This window comes from Strix uralensis, chromosome 4 (genome assembly GCF_047716275.1).
Source record: "Strix uralensis isolate ZFMK-TIS-50842 chromosome 4, bStrUra1, whole genome shotgun sequence".
NCBI classification, from domain to species: domain Eukaryota; kingdom Metazoa; phylum Chordata; class Aves; order Strigiformes; family Strigidae; genus Strix; species Strix uralensis.
In genome coordinates this window covers 107,669,349-107,683,578 of record NC_133975.1, presented here as the reverse complement: position 1 = coordinate 107,683,578, position 14,230 = coordinate 107,669,349, and the positions used below count along the sequence as shown (strand labels likewise).

The following is a 14,230-nucleotide window of genomic DNA, read 5'->3' as shown; positions in this document are numbered from 1 at the left end:
TTAGGAGTGATAGATGGACAAGTCCCCATGATCCTGGGCCAAAATTAATGGCTGGGAGGGAGAGGGTGATTGAAAATGACGGCTGACATTGAGAGGAAAGTCCTGAAGGTCCCCAAGGGGCCATTACTTGCCTCATTCCCTTGCAGATCAATGCAGGGACAAACCCAAAAACAGACACTTCAAGACAAAACTTAATCAGACTTCCTTTTCTTTCTTCTCCTTCTAAGTTGTGCCCCCTCACTTGGCAGCCTTGATCCTTTGTGACTATACTCTTCACATCACTGAGGACATCCACAGATGGCTGCAAGATGCAGAGTGAGGCTGCCGTCTTCCCCACAGCCAGGAGCTTGGCTCCACTCCTAACATGACGGTGTCACAGGGAAGCCTAGCCTGAGATTTACCTCAACACTCCTGGACTGGGAGTAGAGGGCAGAAGCAATGACACAAGCTTCTCCCTGCCATGTCAGATAGGGAAACTCATGAGCATTTTACTACTCCCACTTGCAAGACAGGGATTGCTAGAGGTTCTATAAACCAGGCACTCTCAGGGGTCATTTCGTATAGATACAACACAGGATCGTTTAAGCCCATATTTTTGAAACAGGAGGTTTTTAACTTTACTTACCTCTAGAGACCTTGAATCATAAAACCCCTTAATCTCTTAAATAACTTTCTTCCAGCCCCAGGGTGCAATCTCACCACTGCCCACCCTCCAGAGCCCTAAATGATACCTACACAGAGGCTGGGTTACCCTGCTCTAAAGGTCACCTCGACTGCATTCCCTTCCTTCCCATAGGCCTTTAATATTTGCCTTCTTGTTAAATGCATTCCTGGACACTGCACCACCACTTCTGTTCCAAAATACTTCAGCATTGTCATTTTCCTAAACAAGCCTTGAATATTCCAACTCTGTATGACCTATCAATCAGAATGGAGAAATGTCAGTTGTAGCTGGAGCACCTGTTGCTGAACTGCCACAATCCCTGTAGAAGAAAGGAAGTACACGTGCAGGCACTGGAAGGGACTTCCTACTGAAAGCAACATTTGCATTTGCTTGCACGAGGACCTGAAACAAGCTGTTTATTCCACAACAACCCTAGCTGCTGCCTGCAGAACTGTATGGATTTTAAAGGGCTGATTGCAAGACCAAAGATCAAGGACCCAAGTAAACTGGAAGTGGCCTGAGAAGCAAAGAAATAAAGATACTAATAGGGAGAAAATGGAAGAAATTCTGTAAGAAAAGTCAGATAGATGAGTTCAGTAGAAGCTGGAATTAAATGGATCCTGGAAGCACCTCTCCTTTGTGAAATCCTCACCACTATGTAAAACTGAGTTCCCTTCTCCTTTTCCCATTGTCAGGCACTTTGTGTTTCTTCCTTCTGATGCATGAGATAACTTGACAATAAACCTCTGCTTTGCTTGTCACAAGTGTCAACACTGATGTCATTAAGGACATCAGCACGGCGTTCAGAATGGCACTTGGGCTCCATCCAGTGGTCAGAGAGCCGCTTCTGTAGCAATACCAGCTGTAATTACTATTATTTATGTAATCTCAGCAGGGTACTAGGCCCCAAGTGGCTGCCCCAGTTCTTGGCTGGTCCCATTTCCTCTAATACTGGGGCTAGAGTATTGCTGGGGCAGCAACAGGACTGCCTCTTCTCATAGAGAGTGGTTCTTCTCTCTGGGTACAAATTTAAATAAATACAGCAGATTCAAGTGCAGAGGGCCCCATAACTAAGGAAAAAAGATTATTTCATCGCTCCTCTGCACCATTTATTTGCCAATTGCTGAGGACAAGCCCAAGGGTTTGCTCAGACACTCACCTGCAGTCATCATCATTATCCAGATTTACAAAAGGGGACTCGTAACAATGACATCTGTTCTACAGAGGTACTGGGAGTCCAAAGTAATCTTTCCATGCTTGACTTTTGCAAACTTAGCAGTAAAAGACAGCATTTTAATAGTTTTCGGGAATTTAAATATCGGACACTTGTAAATGCTATGGGAATTCATGATACAATACTTCATCTTACTTGCACACCACCTGGGCAAATTAATTTCAGGAGTAATTACAGGTCAGAAAACTTTAAGGCCCCTCCTCCTCTTCCTATCTTGCAACAGTCTGAGACAACAGTAGTCTGATGGAAAGAACCAGCAAGATGGTGAGAATATTTGCAAATGTACCTAGGTATGACAAGAGCTGGGCAGGTAAGGGACTAAGAGGGAGCAGCAAAGGTAGAAAAACTGAAAAACAGGTTGCAAATTTAATTCTACTCTAACATGTGCCAAATGAAACCACAAAGAACATTTTCAAGTGATAATTTCACACTGATAAGACTCTGAACTAGAAATACACAGTAAAGAGTTTAAGTATCCCTGCAAGAAAAGCAACAAGTGTGCAGTTGCAACAGGCTGAATCTGTCAGAAACAGAACTAAAAGCTTAGACCTCAAATGGGGAGAGAATAACACATAAACATCTACAACATAATTTCACTGCAGTATCCCGTCTGACCCACAATATATTTACACAACACAGAAAATCTAACTGTAGCCACTCTGCTCATCCTTCCTTATAAGTTAAAAAAAATATCATAAAATTTAACACTGTCGGTTATGAAAACCAAATTACTTAAACCAGTATGATTCCCAAGTGTAGGCTCAGTTACACTGGCATAAAAGTGCTTACACCTACATCAGATATATCAATAGAAGCATGTTATTCTGACTACATCTACACGAGTGAAATTGGAGCAAGTTAACTTGATGGGCTTCCAAACTGAGTCAAATTGGTTGAAAAGCTGTGGGGAAATAGAGCCTGAGAAAACAGAAACAACAAAGCTACAGCAACATTGGTATGACATCAGCCGATGACTCAGACTTTTCACATGAAGGCTTTACTCTGGGATATATCACAAAGACAGCCTTACAGGCCAGCATCTCAAGACTTTTTTAAGGGAGAGAGATCAGCTTGGGGAGAATACAAAACTGAAGGAAAACAAAGACAGGGGAACTAGTTGTGCAAAATTCTTGTACCTTGTATGACTAAAGAAAGTCAGAACAAACCTCCCCTTCATAAAATTTATTCAATAAAATCTCTTAATACAAATGAATACTGGCAGATATGATATGACATCGTATGTAACAAGGGGCACATCTTCACCTCATGTCCTATTGTGCGGGGTCTCACAGGTAGAAAGGTCTGCAGCCCTCCATCTCCTGCTGTGCTTCTTCAGCTGAATTGTGTCCAACCTCATAGGAGCATTTACTCCAGACACCTGCTGCATCTGTAAGCCATGCAGTTGGGATGCTGGAGAAGCACCACTGATAGCTGCTGCTCCAAATCTCTCAGATGAGGCTAATGTCAAACAATGGAAAACATCCTAAAGTAGCACATGGCACAGTGCTGTTACGTTAGGAACCTGTACACTTTCCTTCAGGGCACATTAGGCACAGCCCTGAATAACTCAATTACCTCCAATCCAGTACTTCACCTAGACAACAATTACATAAATTATTTTTCCTAAACAATGCAATTCACCCTTGTTCTCTGCTGTCATATTTCCATAAAGCTTCTACTTGGTCCTACAAAGATCCAGGATCATTGGTGGCATTTTTTTATAACCCTGAGGTGGATGCATCTTTTCAATGGCAATTTCTAACTGCAGCCAGCCTACAAGAAATAATACCATTATCAGAGTCAAACTGGAGAAGAACAGGAGTAGTTCAGGCTGAGATCTTTATTCCTTTGCTTTACTCCAGTCTCCAGATTTTCATCTGATTTTTTTCTTCAGAGACAAACTGATAATTTTCCCAGAAAAGTACTGTTTTCCAGAAAGGCTACCCAAGAATATAGACCATCTTTCTCACCACCCAAGAAATACTGACTGTGTACAGGTTTCTGGATGTCCTCTCCCATTCTCAGGGTTCCAGGAAGGAAAATACATAACTTTTCCATAACTCGGAGTGCCTCCATAGTGTATGTCCAGACATATACACTCTTATTATAGGCCTTAATGTATACAAGCAATCTCACAGCCCTTCAGCTCTTGTGAATAGGAAATATAACACCAGCATAACTTTACAGCTTGAAAAATAACAAATAGGTTGAAACCAAGTCATCTCCTCCTAGTCTGAACTGTCCTTTAGTTTTCATACCCATTCTGTTACCATGTCCAGATATTTCCTTTCCCTTAGGTGTCCTTAATAAGCATCAGGCTTCTCAACCTACATGCTACAATTTGTATACTTTTTTCCTCCCATCTTTTCTCGCTGACCATCTCCATCCATCTCCATTATACCATAACCCCATACACACACAAACATTGACAAATTTCACCTTTACTGTCAAGGCCAATCACTAAATCCTGACCTGTTCATTGCATTCTTGTCAGTGGGGCACTGTCACATGTCACTCTCCTGGAAAGGACGCAACCAGTCAAATCCGCCCCTCCCAGCTCCTGCATTTAACATGCTTATTACGTTCTTGACTCCTTCCAGTTACTGTACCAAGTAAGGAATACACTGCCTCTGGCAGACAGTGACATGTACACAGTTCTGAGCCCCGCCAGGCTAATTTATAAAGAGCATTAGCCTGCAGAACCAAGGAAGAGCAATACTTCAAATGGTTTGAAGGAGTTACAATGATATAGGAGACACAGGCCATCTACAAGATCCAGAAAAACTGTTTCAATGTCTGTGACAACAAAGCCAAACTAGTGATGTTCACTTAATCCATGCCTAAGTCCCTCTGATTAAGGAAAGAGGTGAGGACTCACTTGGTAGGTGCCAGTACAGGATCATCTGCCCAGCCTCCTTGCCGGCGTGGGGGTTTAGGTGGTGGACCCTTTAATAAAGAGAAGAGACACATTACAGCCAGCTCCAGTCAAGACAATTGGCACACCAGGTCCACACATACTAACGTAACACTTTACCAAATAACAGATGGAGACATAGTGTTTAAAATGCTGCTTATTCATAAAATAAATGGAAGACAAATACTGCAGAACAGGTTTTTAAGTGTTTCTGTAAGCAAAAGTTCTATCACTCTACTCAGTATCTTGACAAGTTTCAGGTCTGTATGCCTTTGACTTGTCCAGGACACACAGTACAGTAGCAGACTGATCCACAGAGGAAGCGCTCTCCTGGCAAAATATGGTTCACTGGGAACTTGGTCATCACTGCTGCCCACATTTCAGTGGGAGGTATCACATGTTACATCTTTCCTAATGTACAAGTCAGCATGTTTTAGATATCTTGCTTTAGATGAGGAATTGTTCCTAAAAAGTGTCTGCTTTTGTCCACTGCCTAGAGTAAGAGACTAGATGCCAAGTGCAGGTACAGCCAGATATACCAAACACCTCTAAAGTTAGTTGAGATGAATCCCACCACTGCCACCACTGAAATGCTGAAGAGGAAGATCACCTGGAGCTTAAAGACACTCCCTGCTATTTTCTTGCATTGTCTTGTGTGGCACTCTGCCGCACGGCGAGAGAAAACAGGAATTCAGCTTGGGGCTTACGATGGGAATTTTCAAAGAATGGGGCCATGAATTCCCAGCATGTGGGAGCTGCCTGTTGCCTTTTGCAGTTTTGGGCTCAGTTCCCCCTTCCTGAAGCACCTCGTACAACACTGCCTTCAGTGTTTTGCATGACAGGGAGTGATGAAAGCAGAGGGGCAAGGTGAACCAGTGGATGAATTTCAGTTTATATAGCTCCCAGTTGATGGTGCCCAGTGAGGGAAGATGGGTTACAGGGACCGGTGAAGGGTCCATCACGAGAAAGGATGATTGGGTAAAAGATGTCCCAAAACAGGGAAAAAATGGTAACTGCAAAGGAGTCTAAACTGGAGCAATGGTGGGGGGACAGGTGGCTCCCACAGCTATTATTAAGAAAGAGAATGAGCTGCGTGACTCCTGAGGATTTTTGACTTGACAGAGGGGACCTTGCATGTGTGGTGGGGTCAACCCTCAGCCAAAGTCAAATTACCTCTTGCCACAGATGAGGAAGGGGTTGACCTAACCCCTGATGGTAGGGGGCTCCCATGTTTATTTCTTGAAGCAGAAGCATTGTTTGTGAGTGTGGGAAATGAAGAGACCCTGCCAGGGGCAGCCACTGCCTGCTGCAGGGAGGGGGCACGACCCTGCATAGCTCCCTGATAGGAGCAAAAATAGTCATCCTCCAAAAATAAACAGGGAGCAGGAATGAGGCAGGAGCTGCAGTCCCAAAATACCAGCTTTCTTCGGCAAAGGGAGCACAGGAGGGCAGAGGGACAGGCAGGGAGCGTGAAATGCAGGAAACAGCCTCCTTATATGGGCTCATCCGCAGGGGACAGAGCTCAGTCGACTGGAATGACCATGTCACAGAATGTGAAGCCTTCAGGGGCCCAAGTGAATGGAGTTTTCTGATCTTTAAATGATTCCCCCAGATTCTTAAGATGCCAAACCAGAGAAGAGGCTATAGTGCCAAAAAAGGAGCATTTTGAATTCAGTTGATCTGGACACACCCAGAGCCCAGGAAAAAGGGGAAAAACACACCACATATGGGCGTGCATGCCCACATAAACATCCCTATTCCCATCACACACACCCCTACCTCAGAAACACACTCCCTCCCACATGGATCCTTCCCATGCAAACAACCCTCCTCCATCCTCCACTCACACCATCTTCCAGATAGCCAGCAGGCCATGTTCCCAACACACAGCCTCACAACTCCTCACAGAGGTGCACAGAGTACCACAAATGTCACCAAAGAACCTGGACCATAAGGCTGAGGGAAAATGCAGCATCTCCAGAGCATTCCAATGCACCTGGAATTTAATTCCCTCATCATCAAAACTAGCTTTCAGACCCAAGATATCTCAAGTTGGACACTCCAGATCAGAGGGTGATGAGAATGACTGCCCCAGTCCTTGCACAGGGCATGACTCCATGGCATCTAGGGGTTTGATTCCAATGTCTTGCCAATGTTATAACGTCCTCCCGTTGATCACACACACCAGGCAACCCTGAATGTCTGTCAGACCCCGACAAACACCTCACACATACCTACAGGTCTTTTATTCCTCTTGCAATAAATCAGGTAATTCTTTCTGAACTGCCCACAGGAGCACTAGCAACAGAAAAGGCAACATTAACTGTCAGCTGAGAATAAATAGCTTTTCTCTGTTAGTTGCCTAGAAAGTGCCATAATAAGCTCACATGCCACATGCACTTCTGTCAAGTAAATAAACTTACTTTCATATACTTTCACATTTCCAAAACCTCAGCGTAATTTACAATTGAGAATGCAGTGTGTGCATTGCCACAATACGATGACAGGTAGGGATGATGCAGCTGCAAGAGCTTGAGGCAGAAAGTGGGAAGAACATCAACCCCAGAGAGAGCGAAGCAGAACAGAAGACATTGTTCTTCTGTAATGGAGCAAATGTGCTCCTGAACACACCTTTTTGGTGAAAAAGACTAGGGGCTTTCTGGGATCACAACTTGTTGGTACTTACTGTGTAATACTTGGGCATGATTTTTATGTATGTTTCCAAATGCAAAGCTAAGCTATACACCCAAACGGTTTGGTGTCCAAAACACTGAGATTCCACCAGCTCCTGACAACAGTGTTCTCTCTCAGCTCTTGCTGCTCAGTCTCTTTCGCAGCATTTCTGACCACTAGCTTGCTGCAGTTTGCTTTTCCAGTTCAGTTTTGTCAGTTATTTATCTCCAGAAGATTTTCTCTACATCAGTTTCTGCAGATTGTTCACTTTTTCAAGGAATGTTGCCACAGTCCAGGCCCTTCATTTGATTTTTTCTCAGAAATTCACTTCATGATTTTTGTGATGGCACTTTTCCAGTACTTCTCAGACTGCCTTCCTTACCAACACTTTCATACTACCACCATAATCGGTATTTTATTTGTATCTTTGAAAAATGATTGGCCTGAATTCCATCTCTCCTGCATTAAAGCAGTAGTCAGGCCCTTTCTTATCAGACAGATGTAGAATTCTAATTTGGCTTCCCTATCAAGGCAGAAATTTCGAGGCCACTTGTCAGATCATGTCTGCAGTTTTGAAGGTGCTAGTTGGATGTTGCTTCCCTCATGGAAGCAACTACCCCGTGTGTCTCTGGATCCTGAGGCGTACCCTCAGCTTTCTTTTAGGACCTAGCACAACACAGGGAGATTACAGACATGTTGGGTCCCTCAGATTCTCAGGCAGGTCTGGAAATATGCAAGCACTCCGTGCAGGGAAGCAGAGACTCAAATGACATTGCCAGCATGCAACAGGACACACAATTTTTCTGTCATGTAATACATCTCCTAAAATGTGTGTGATCTACATTCTGCCCAATATACAAGCACTGTGAGATTTTATACAGTGTGTATGTGCCTTGGTTTTATCCAGTATTGACCATGGAGCAGAAAAAAGAGGTGTGGCCAATCTTGAGTTTCCTCTTCTCCAGCAAGTTGCCTGAGGCTCCTCTGACTGAGGAAAAGCAAATCTCCACAAACAGGCCTGATGAATTAGTTTTGACTGCTGCCAATTAAGGAGCTGTAAGTCAAATAGCCCCACTGTTTCCAAGCAGCCACATAACACTAAAAGTCTATAGCAATCTCAGAGCATATATGATATCAAAAAGGGCTCAATTCCCACATCTATGCAAACCTTGGCTTTTTGCAAAGAATAGACCATCTCTGCTAGTCCACTTTATCATGTCCACAGACGGTTCAAGTAGTGCATCTGATTTTACTGAATCCCCTCCAAGGACTTCTGCATGTCTTAAATGCCTAGTAGAAAATACTGGATTTCCATTTCATCCACAGACTGTCCTTCGTGGTCACTGACGTTCGTTTTTCTAGGGAAAGTGCTATTGAGACAGAAAAATTTCTTGGGGGGCTTTAAATATACTCTGTCATCTATCACAGCAGGTAAAGGAGCAGCTTATATCATTAAACAGCTATCAGGAAGTTGTTCCCTAAAACAATTGTCAGCTACCTAGTCAGCTTACATGTGCACCTGCTAGGAAAGCTGTCATATTGCAGTATTTGGCACTCTCAAGAGTTACTGCTCTCCCCTGCATGAAAACAGTGAAGCAGCACACAACGATCTGATTCTCTGAGCAAGGTGTTACCAGGTAGAATCCTCTCACAACCCACAGTTACAGGGCAGTGCCCCTCCAGCCCTCCTAGGTATCAACATCTCTCAAGCAGTTTGCTACTACCTTGTGCTACATTCAGTCAGACATGTTCCCATCTATCTCCACCACTCCTACAGTTCTTTTAGTGCCTTCAGGTGGGTCCAGGAGCACCCAAAACATGAAATAAATGTGTGGAAAAGGAAAAGCTTTTAATAAAACTATTTTCGATGAGATTGTCCCTAATCCACATCAAGGTAGCTAAGCAGGGAGGGCACTACTAGAAAGGCTGGGAAACATGGCTGACTAGAAATGCTATTTCAGTGGATGTCATCAAAAGGCTAGTAGATAACCTCAGAAAGCTGAAAATAACTGCCCTGCTGGCCAGCCACTCGGGGTGCACGGGAGAGAGGCAGCACAAGGCCTTGGGGAGCTCCAGGCCATACAGTGCTGGGGCTCACACTGGGGAAGTTGGCCTAATTAGGGAACAAAAGTTCAGCTGCATTTTTTAGATTCCTCCTGGAGAATCTGGCCAATTTCCAGCTGAGCGGTCCCCGGGAACAGGCTGGGAGTCCAGCACTTCTACAAGCAACCAGAAGACCACTGGAAAAAAAGCAATCCCTGTAACATGGAAGCAGGTAAAAAAGCCAGTGCCTCCTTGGATGCTGGTTCCTTTTGGTGGAGGGTGGAGGGTGTTTATTAGCACAATGCAAGAATCCAAACAGATGACAGAAACTCTGGGACATGGAGGGACAAATTCAGCTCAGACCAGGACAAACACACAACTGGTAGAGCATTCACAATGTGCAACAGCTACAGGAAATTCTGCCTCAGAGAACCCTCCCAGGTTCTCAGAGATGCCAGTTTCTTCAAGAGCTATCTACTGCCAGTCCACCTCACTCACAATTGCATGCCTAAGAGGGCAAAATCCTGGCAACATGCCGTATACAGAATGCAGCTAGCCCCTGGTGAGGGCTCTTCTACAAGCTGAAGATCACAGGGGAGAACAGGATGCTAGAGAAAAACAACACAGGCAGACTGTAAGATCTTTGGGAATAGGAAGTTTTTGTCCCAGCCACACCCCAACACTCTCTAGATCTTAGTGCAACGCAAGTTGTAGATACAAAAAGAGCTATACAGGACTGCATTACAATTACACACTTCTTGGGTCATGAACTCTCTGACCTAGAGGCTGGACAGTGCCTAAACCACCATGATTATTTTTATACAAATAAGGGCCCCCAGAAAGCACCCAGCTGAGTGCAGACAGTGCTGGGCTCCTCAGTTGCATGTTTCTAAGTTTCAGGGGATGTGAGGAAGAGCACTTGGTGGGGGTGGCTGCTGCACAGATCCAGACCAGACAATGGAATGAGAGTTTGGAGCTGGGTGCCAACCACTGTGTGAGGGTAAGAACTGGGTCAGGAAAATACCGCTCTGATTAAAGGCCCTGATCATATCAAGCCCCAGGCCATGTCTACACCACAGGTGCAGACACACCTGCAAGCAGGATCCATGTGAGTCAGCTCGAGTCTGGAAATGGTCTAGCTTTAGATACTTCTGGTAACCAAGCTGGTACCTCCCTGGGTAGAGTGCATGTTGCTTCTCACCAGGGGATCTCTGCATCATTCTGCACTATATTTTAGGATGCAAATACACTCACTCAAACAACCCAACCAAACTGGGCAACCTAGAAACATAAGTTCACAATTGGCTTCACATTTCAGGCAGTTAATTTTTTTTTATAGTCATTCTTCCAACAAACAATTGCTCCTGACATGTCGTCTTAACCTAAAAATCAACAGTCCATTTTTCCACCTGAATTGTTTTAAAAGCACTGGGAACTAGAATTACAGAAGGACTTGGTTGCCCCCTCTGGAAAGGTCAGATCCTCAAATCTCCTTTCCTTAAAGCAGCATGTCATCACTTGAACTTTGAATAGCGTAGAGCCACAGAGGTCAGCATCCACCTAGCTAAGAGTCAGAAATCAAGTGCTTTTCCCCCCCTTAGTCCATGAAGGACCTTGAGACTACCTATGGCATGTCTACCAAAGCACTAGAGAACAAGGTCCCAGCTGGACTCATTAGGGCTGGAACAGACGTCTTCCCACTCAGATGTTGTTGCTTTCAGTTAGAAAGTCCTTCCCTGTGGCCCAAGAATTTTTTTCAGCGCCATTTGCAAAGCAGAGTGGCTTCAGGAGAAAGGACTGAGAGCCTTCTCAGACCCAGAACAGCTCGTAGATTTGTCATTACATACAATATTCTCTAGGGAGGTGGGAAACATTACTTGATACATCTTTCAGGAGGAGGAAGAGGACAATAAAATCAGTATCTTCCAGCTTGGAAAAGTGATGGTGGGTTTAATCTTTAAGTTTCTGTTTAGGGTGTGTGGCTTCAACATCAAAATGAACATCTCCATCCCTGGAGGTCCCCGAAGGCAAGGAAAAGCCCTGCTCCACTGCTGAGGCTACAAAACACAGGATGGTGATCAGGATCACTCACTGCTAGTGCAGGAACATGCACCCCCAGAGCTCTCAGAATGGGGCCAGAACTCCATGGAAGGGCAGGGTTTCCAACACACTGCAGTCCCCAGCCACTCTTTACCACCTTAATAGATCCACAAGGCCCATCCTGAGATTGTCTACATACTACACAGGCACCTAATACAGACTGTGGATTTTGCTATAAGGATAAGACATCTAAATCCCCCTGTGGATCTACATTTAGGGAATCCCCGCAGTTCTTCTGCATAAAGCTCTAGCTGTCCTTTCAGAGAGGGACTAAAGCTAACTAGAAGAGGGACTTCTCCAAGGCCCCAAAACAAATCCATGGCAAAGCCAGGAAGCCAACCCAGCAAAATCTTGGCTCACAGTCATGTTCATAACTCCTCCTGCCTATTCTGCCTCTGCAGATTAACTGAGATATTAGGATACACCCTTTATTATACCATTGATCAGCCTTACAGCCTTTGGCTAAATGTCCCAGGCAGCCTTGGAAGGTGCAGCCAAATGAGTGATTCAACTGGCAAAAATTCAGATCCAGGATGAGTGGTTTGCCAGGGGATGCAAAACAAGTCTCAGAGCAGGCAGATGGCTGGAGGGCAGGACTTCAGCAGGTACGTGCACATCGACAGCCCAGATGGGGCTCTTTGCTAGTATCCAGGCAGCCACAAAGTATCTTGAGCGCAGCAAGAGGAAAGGGACCAAATCCAGGAAGAGTTCAGATTGTAACACTCAGCACAGCCCAAAGGGAGTTCAGAGAAGGGTTACATGAGCCATCAGGGGGACGAAGGGGCCAACTTCAGACAAATGATTCAAGAAGCCAAGTATTTCAGCTTGGCCAGGCATGACTAAGGGAGGGATATACCACAACAAGTTTTGGATCACACTTTATAATATAAAGTTCCACTAATAATTGGTTTGGAAGAGACTTACAATACAATTAACAGAAGTTTGCAAGTATATGGTATTGTAAGTTACAAGCAGTTTACTGATCAGTTAGATTTCTCAACGCTCGGTTAACCATTTCGTTACCCTTCACTGGCATTTACAAATGGCAAAATACTATAAAGTGTGACTGTGATACTTAAGAGCCTGAATAAAGGGTGCAGGAATTATCCAAACAAGAGGGGTTTCAAAGCAGGGATCACTTCGTATTAAGGAAAATCTCCTTGCCAGGCACCATTGCATAACATCCCTGAAGCAACAACAATTGCTCAAGTGGAAGAGTCACATCAGTTTAGTTATTTTAATGAAATTTAGCAGCCAGGAGCAAGAAAGTGCCTGTGGCACGTGACCAGCCACCACAGTACAGCAGACCTTAGGAATCAATGATTTAGGGCACTGTATGGAGGTGGAATCAGTTCCAGTGAAATGACTGTAAGGACTGGTTCCAGTGAGGTGGCAGGAGGCAAGTTTAGATCAATTATCAGGAAAAATCTCTATTGGGTAACCAGTCCCCAAAACTATTCCCATCAGTGGGAGGTCTCTGTGCCTGATAAATAGAAAAATGCTCTGGGCATAGTCCTGAACCATCCATCATTGACTAATAAACCCAGTGGATCCTTCCTACAATACCATCTCTAGCACTACCAAGAGAAAACTGAGCTAATCTGAATAGTCTTGACTCCTTGTGATGAGCATACCCTTCTGAGGCCAGAATTAATGAGATGGGTGATAAGGGTTTCTTTTCTGGGCTTTAAATTTCACAAATTAATCTACTATGCTACTAGTACTGGGCTGGTGCTTCAGCAGAAAGAATTAAGAGTATGGAAGACGATGCTTTAATTGTCTAACACATACAGAGAGCAACTGTAGCCAGGAAAAATTGGGCAGCACCAATTCCATGGTTAGGAAGAGTACACGACAATTAGCCTGAAGACTTTAACAGAAACAGGTACTAGTTCTCAGGTTGCTCTGAACAGCACCACCCTAGCTTCTAATGCCAAATGAATGCCAAGATGTATTTTAGCTTTGCTGCAGGATGAGAAAGGATATGTGTATTCCTTTTCTCTGTATAACAGGAGCCTGGTAAGAAGCACTATGTCATCCTATTAACCACAGATATGAGCACTCCAGTGCTGGTGCAATAAAGACACATAGAAAATACAAAGGCACACATCCTTGTTACTACTGGCTGGCCTTCTCCTCTGGGGTACCAGCAAGACTTCATAACCCCTGAAGACAAGTTTTCATGTTATGGGAGCAAGCTAACCATATTGGACAGCAAATCTAGGCTCAGTCATGTTTTGTACTCTATTAGCTAATTGCTGCCCTGACTTTTAAATGAAAATAAGAGTATCTTCCAATGGCCACACATACATGTGACCTCAGAACAAGATGCAGCAGCTAAGAGCAGCTGTTACAAAGATAATAAAAAAACTCATCAGCAATAGCAACAGAGGATGCAGGAAAGGCACTGCATCTGAGCCAAACTCTGTCTTATTCTCCAACACAAGAGTCCCCTCTTAAGGTAGTCTCCAGACACATGAATAGGTTAGTCCTACAAGTCCCCTTCAGAGGAGCCAGCATCTGCCTAGAAAGCCTCTAGTCTTACATGGTCAACCTTTTCCTCAGGGTCTTCATCCTAGAAGGATCAGGAGGGAAAAAGAGA

General features: G+C 44.4%; 1 protein-coding gene across 7 annotated transcripts in view; it reads right to left on the bottom strand.

Moving 5' to 3' along the window:
• The window catches only part of IFT43 (intraflagellar transport 43), a 45,132-nt gene that overhangs the window by 24,295 nt on the left and 6,607 nt on the right, over positions 1–14,230 (bottom strand). For 4 of the 7 annotated variants that reach the window (XM_074868448.1, XM_074868453.1, XM_074868451.1 and 1 more), the window contains one exon: positions 4,777–4,844. In XM_074868448.1, the coding sequence (XP_074724549.1) occupies positions 4,777–4,844 (68 nt within the window). Of the gene's footprint in view, positions 1–4,776; positions 4,845–14,173; positions 14,204–14,230 lie in introns of all 7 variants that reach the window. The other 3 variants (XM_074868447.1, XM_074868449.1, XM_074868450.1) reach the window with 1 other exon arrangement.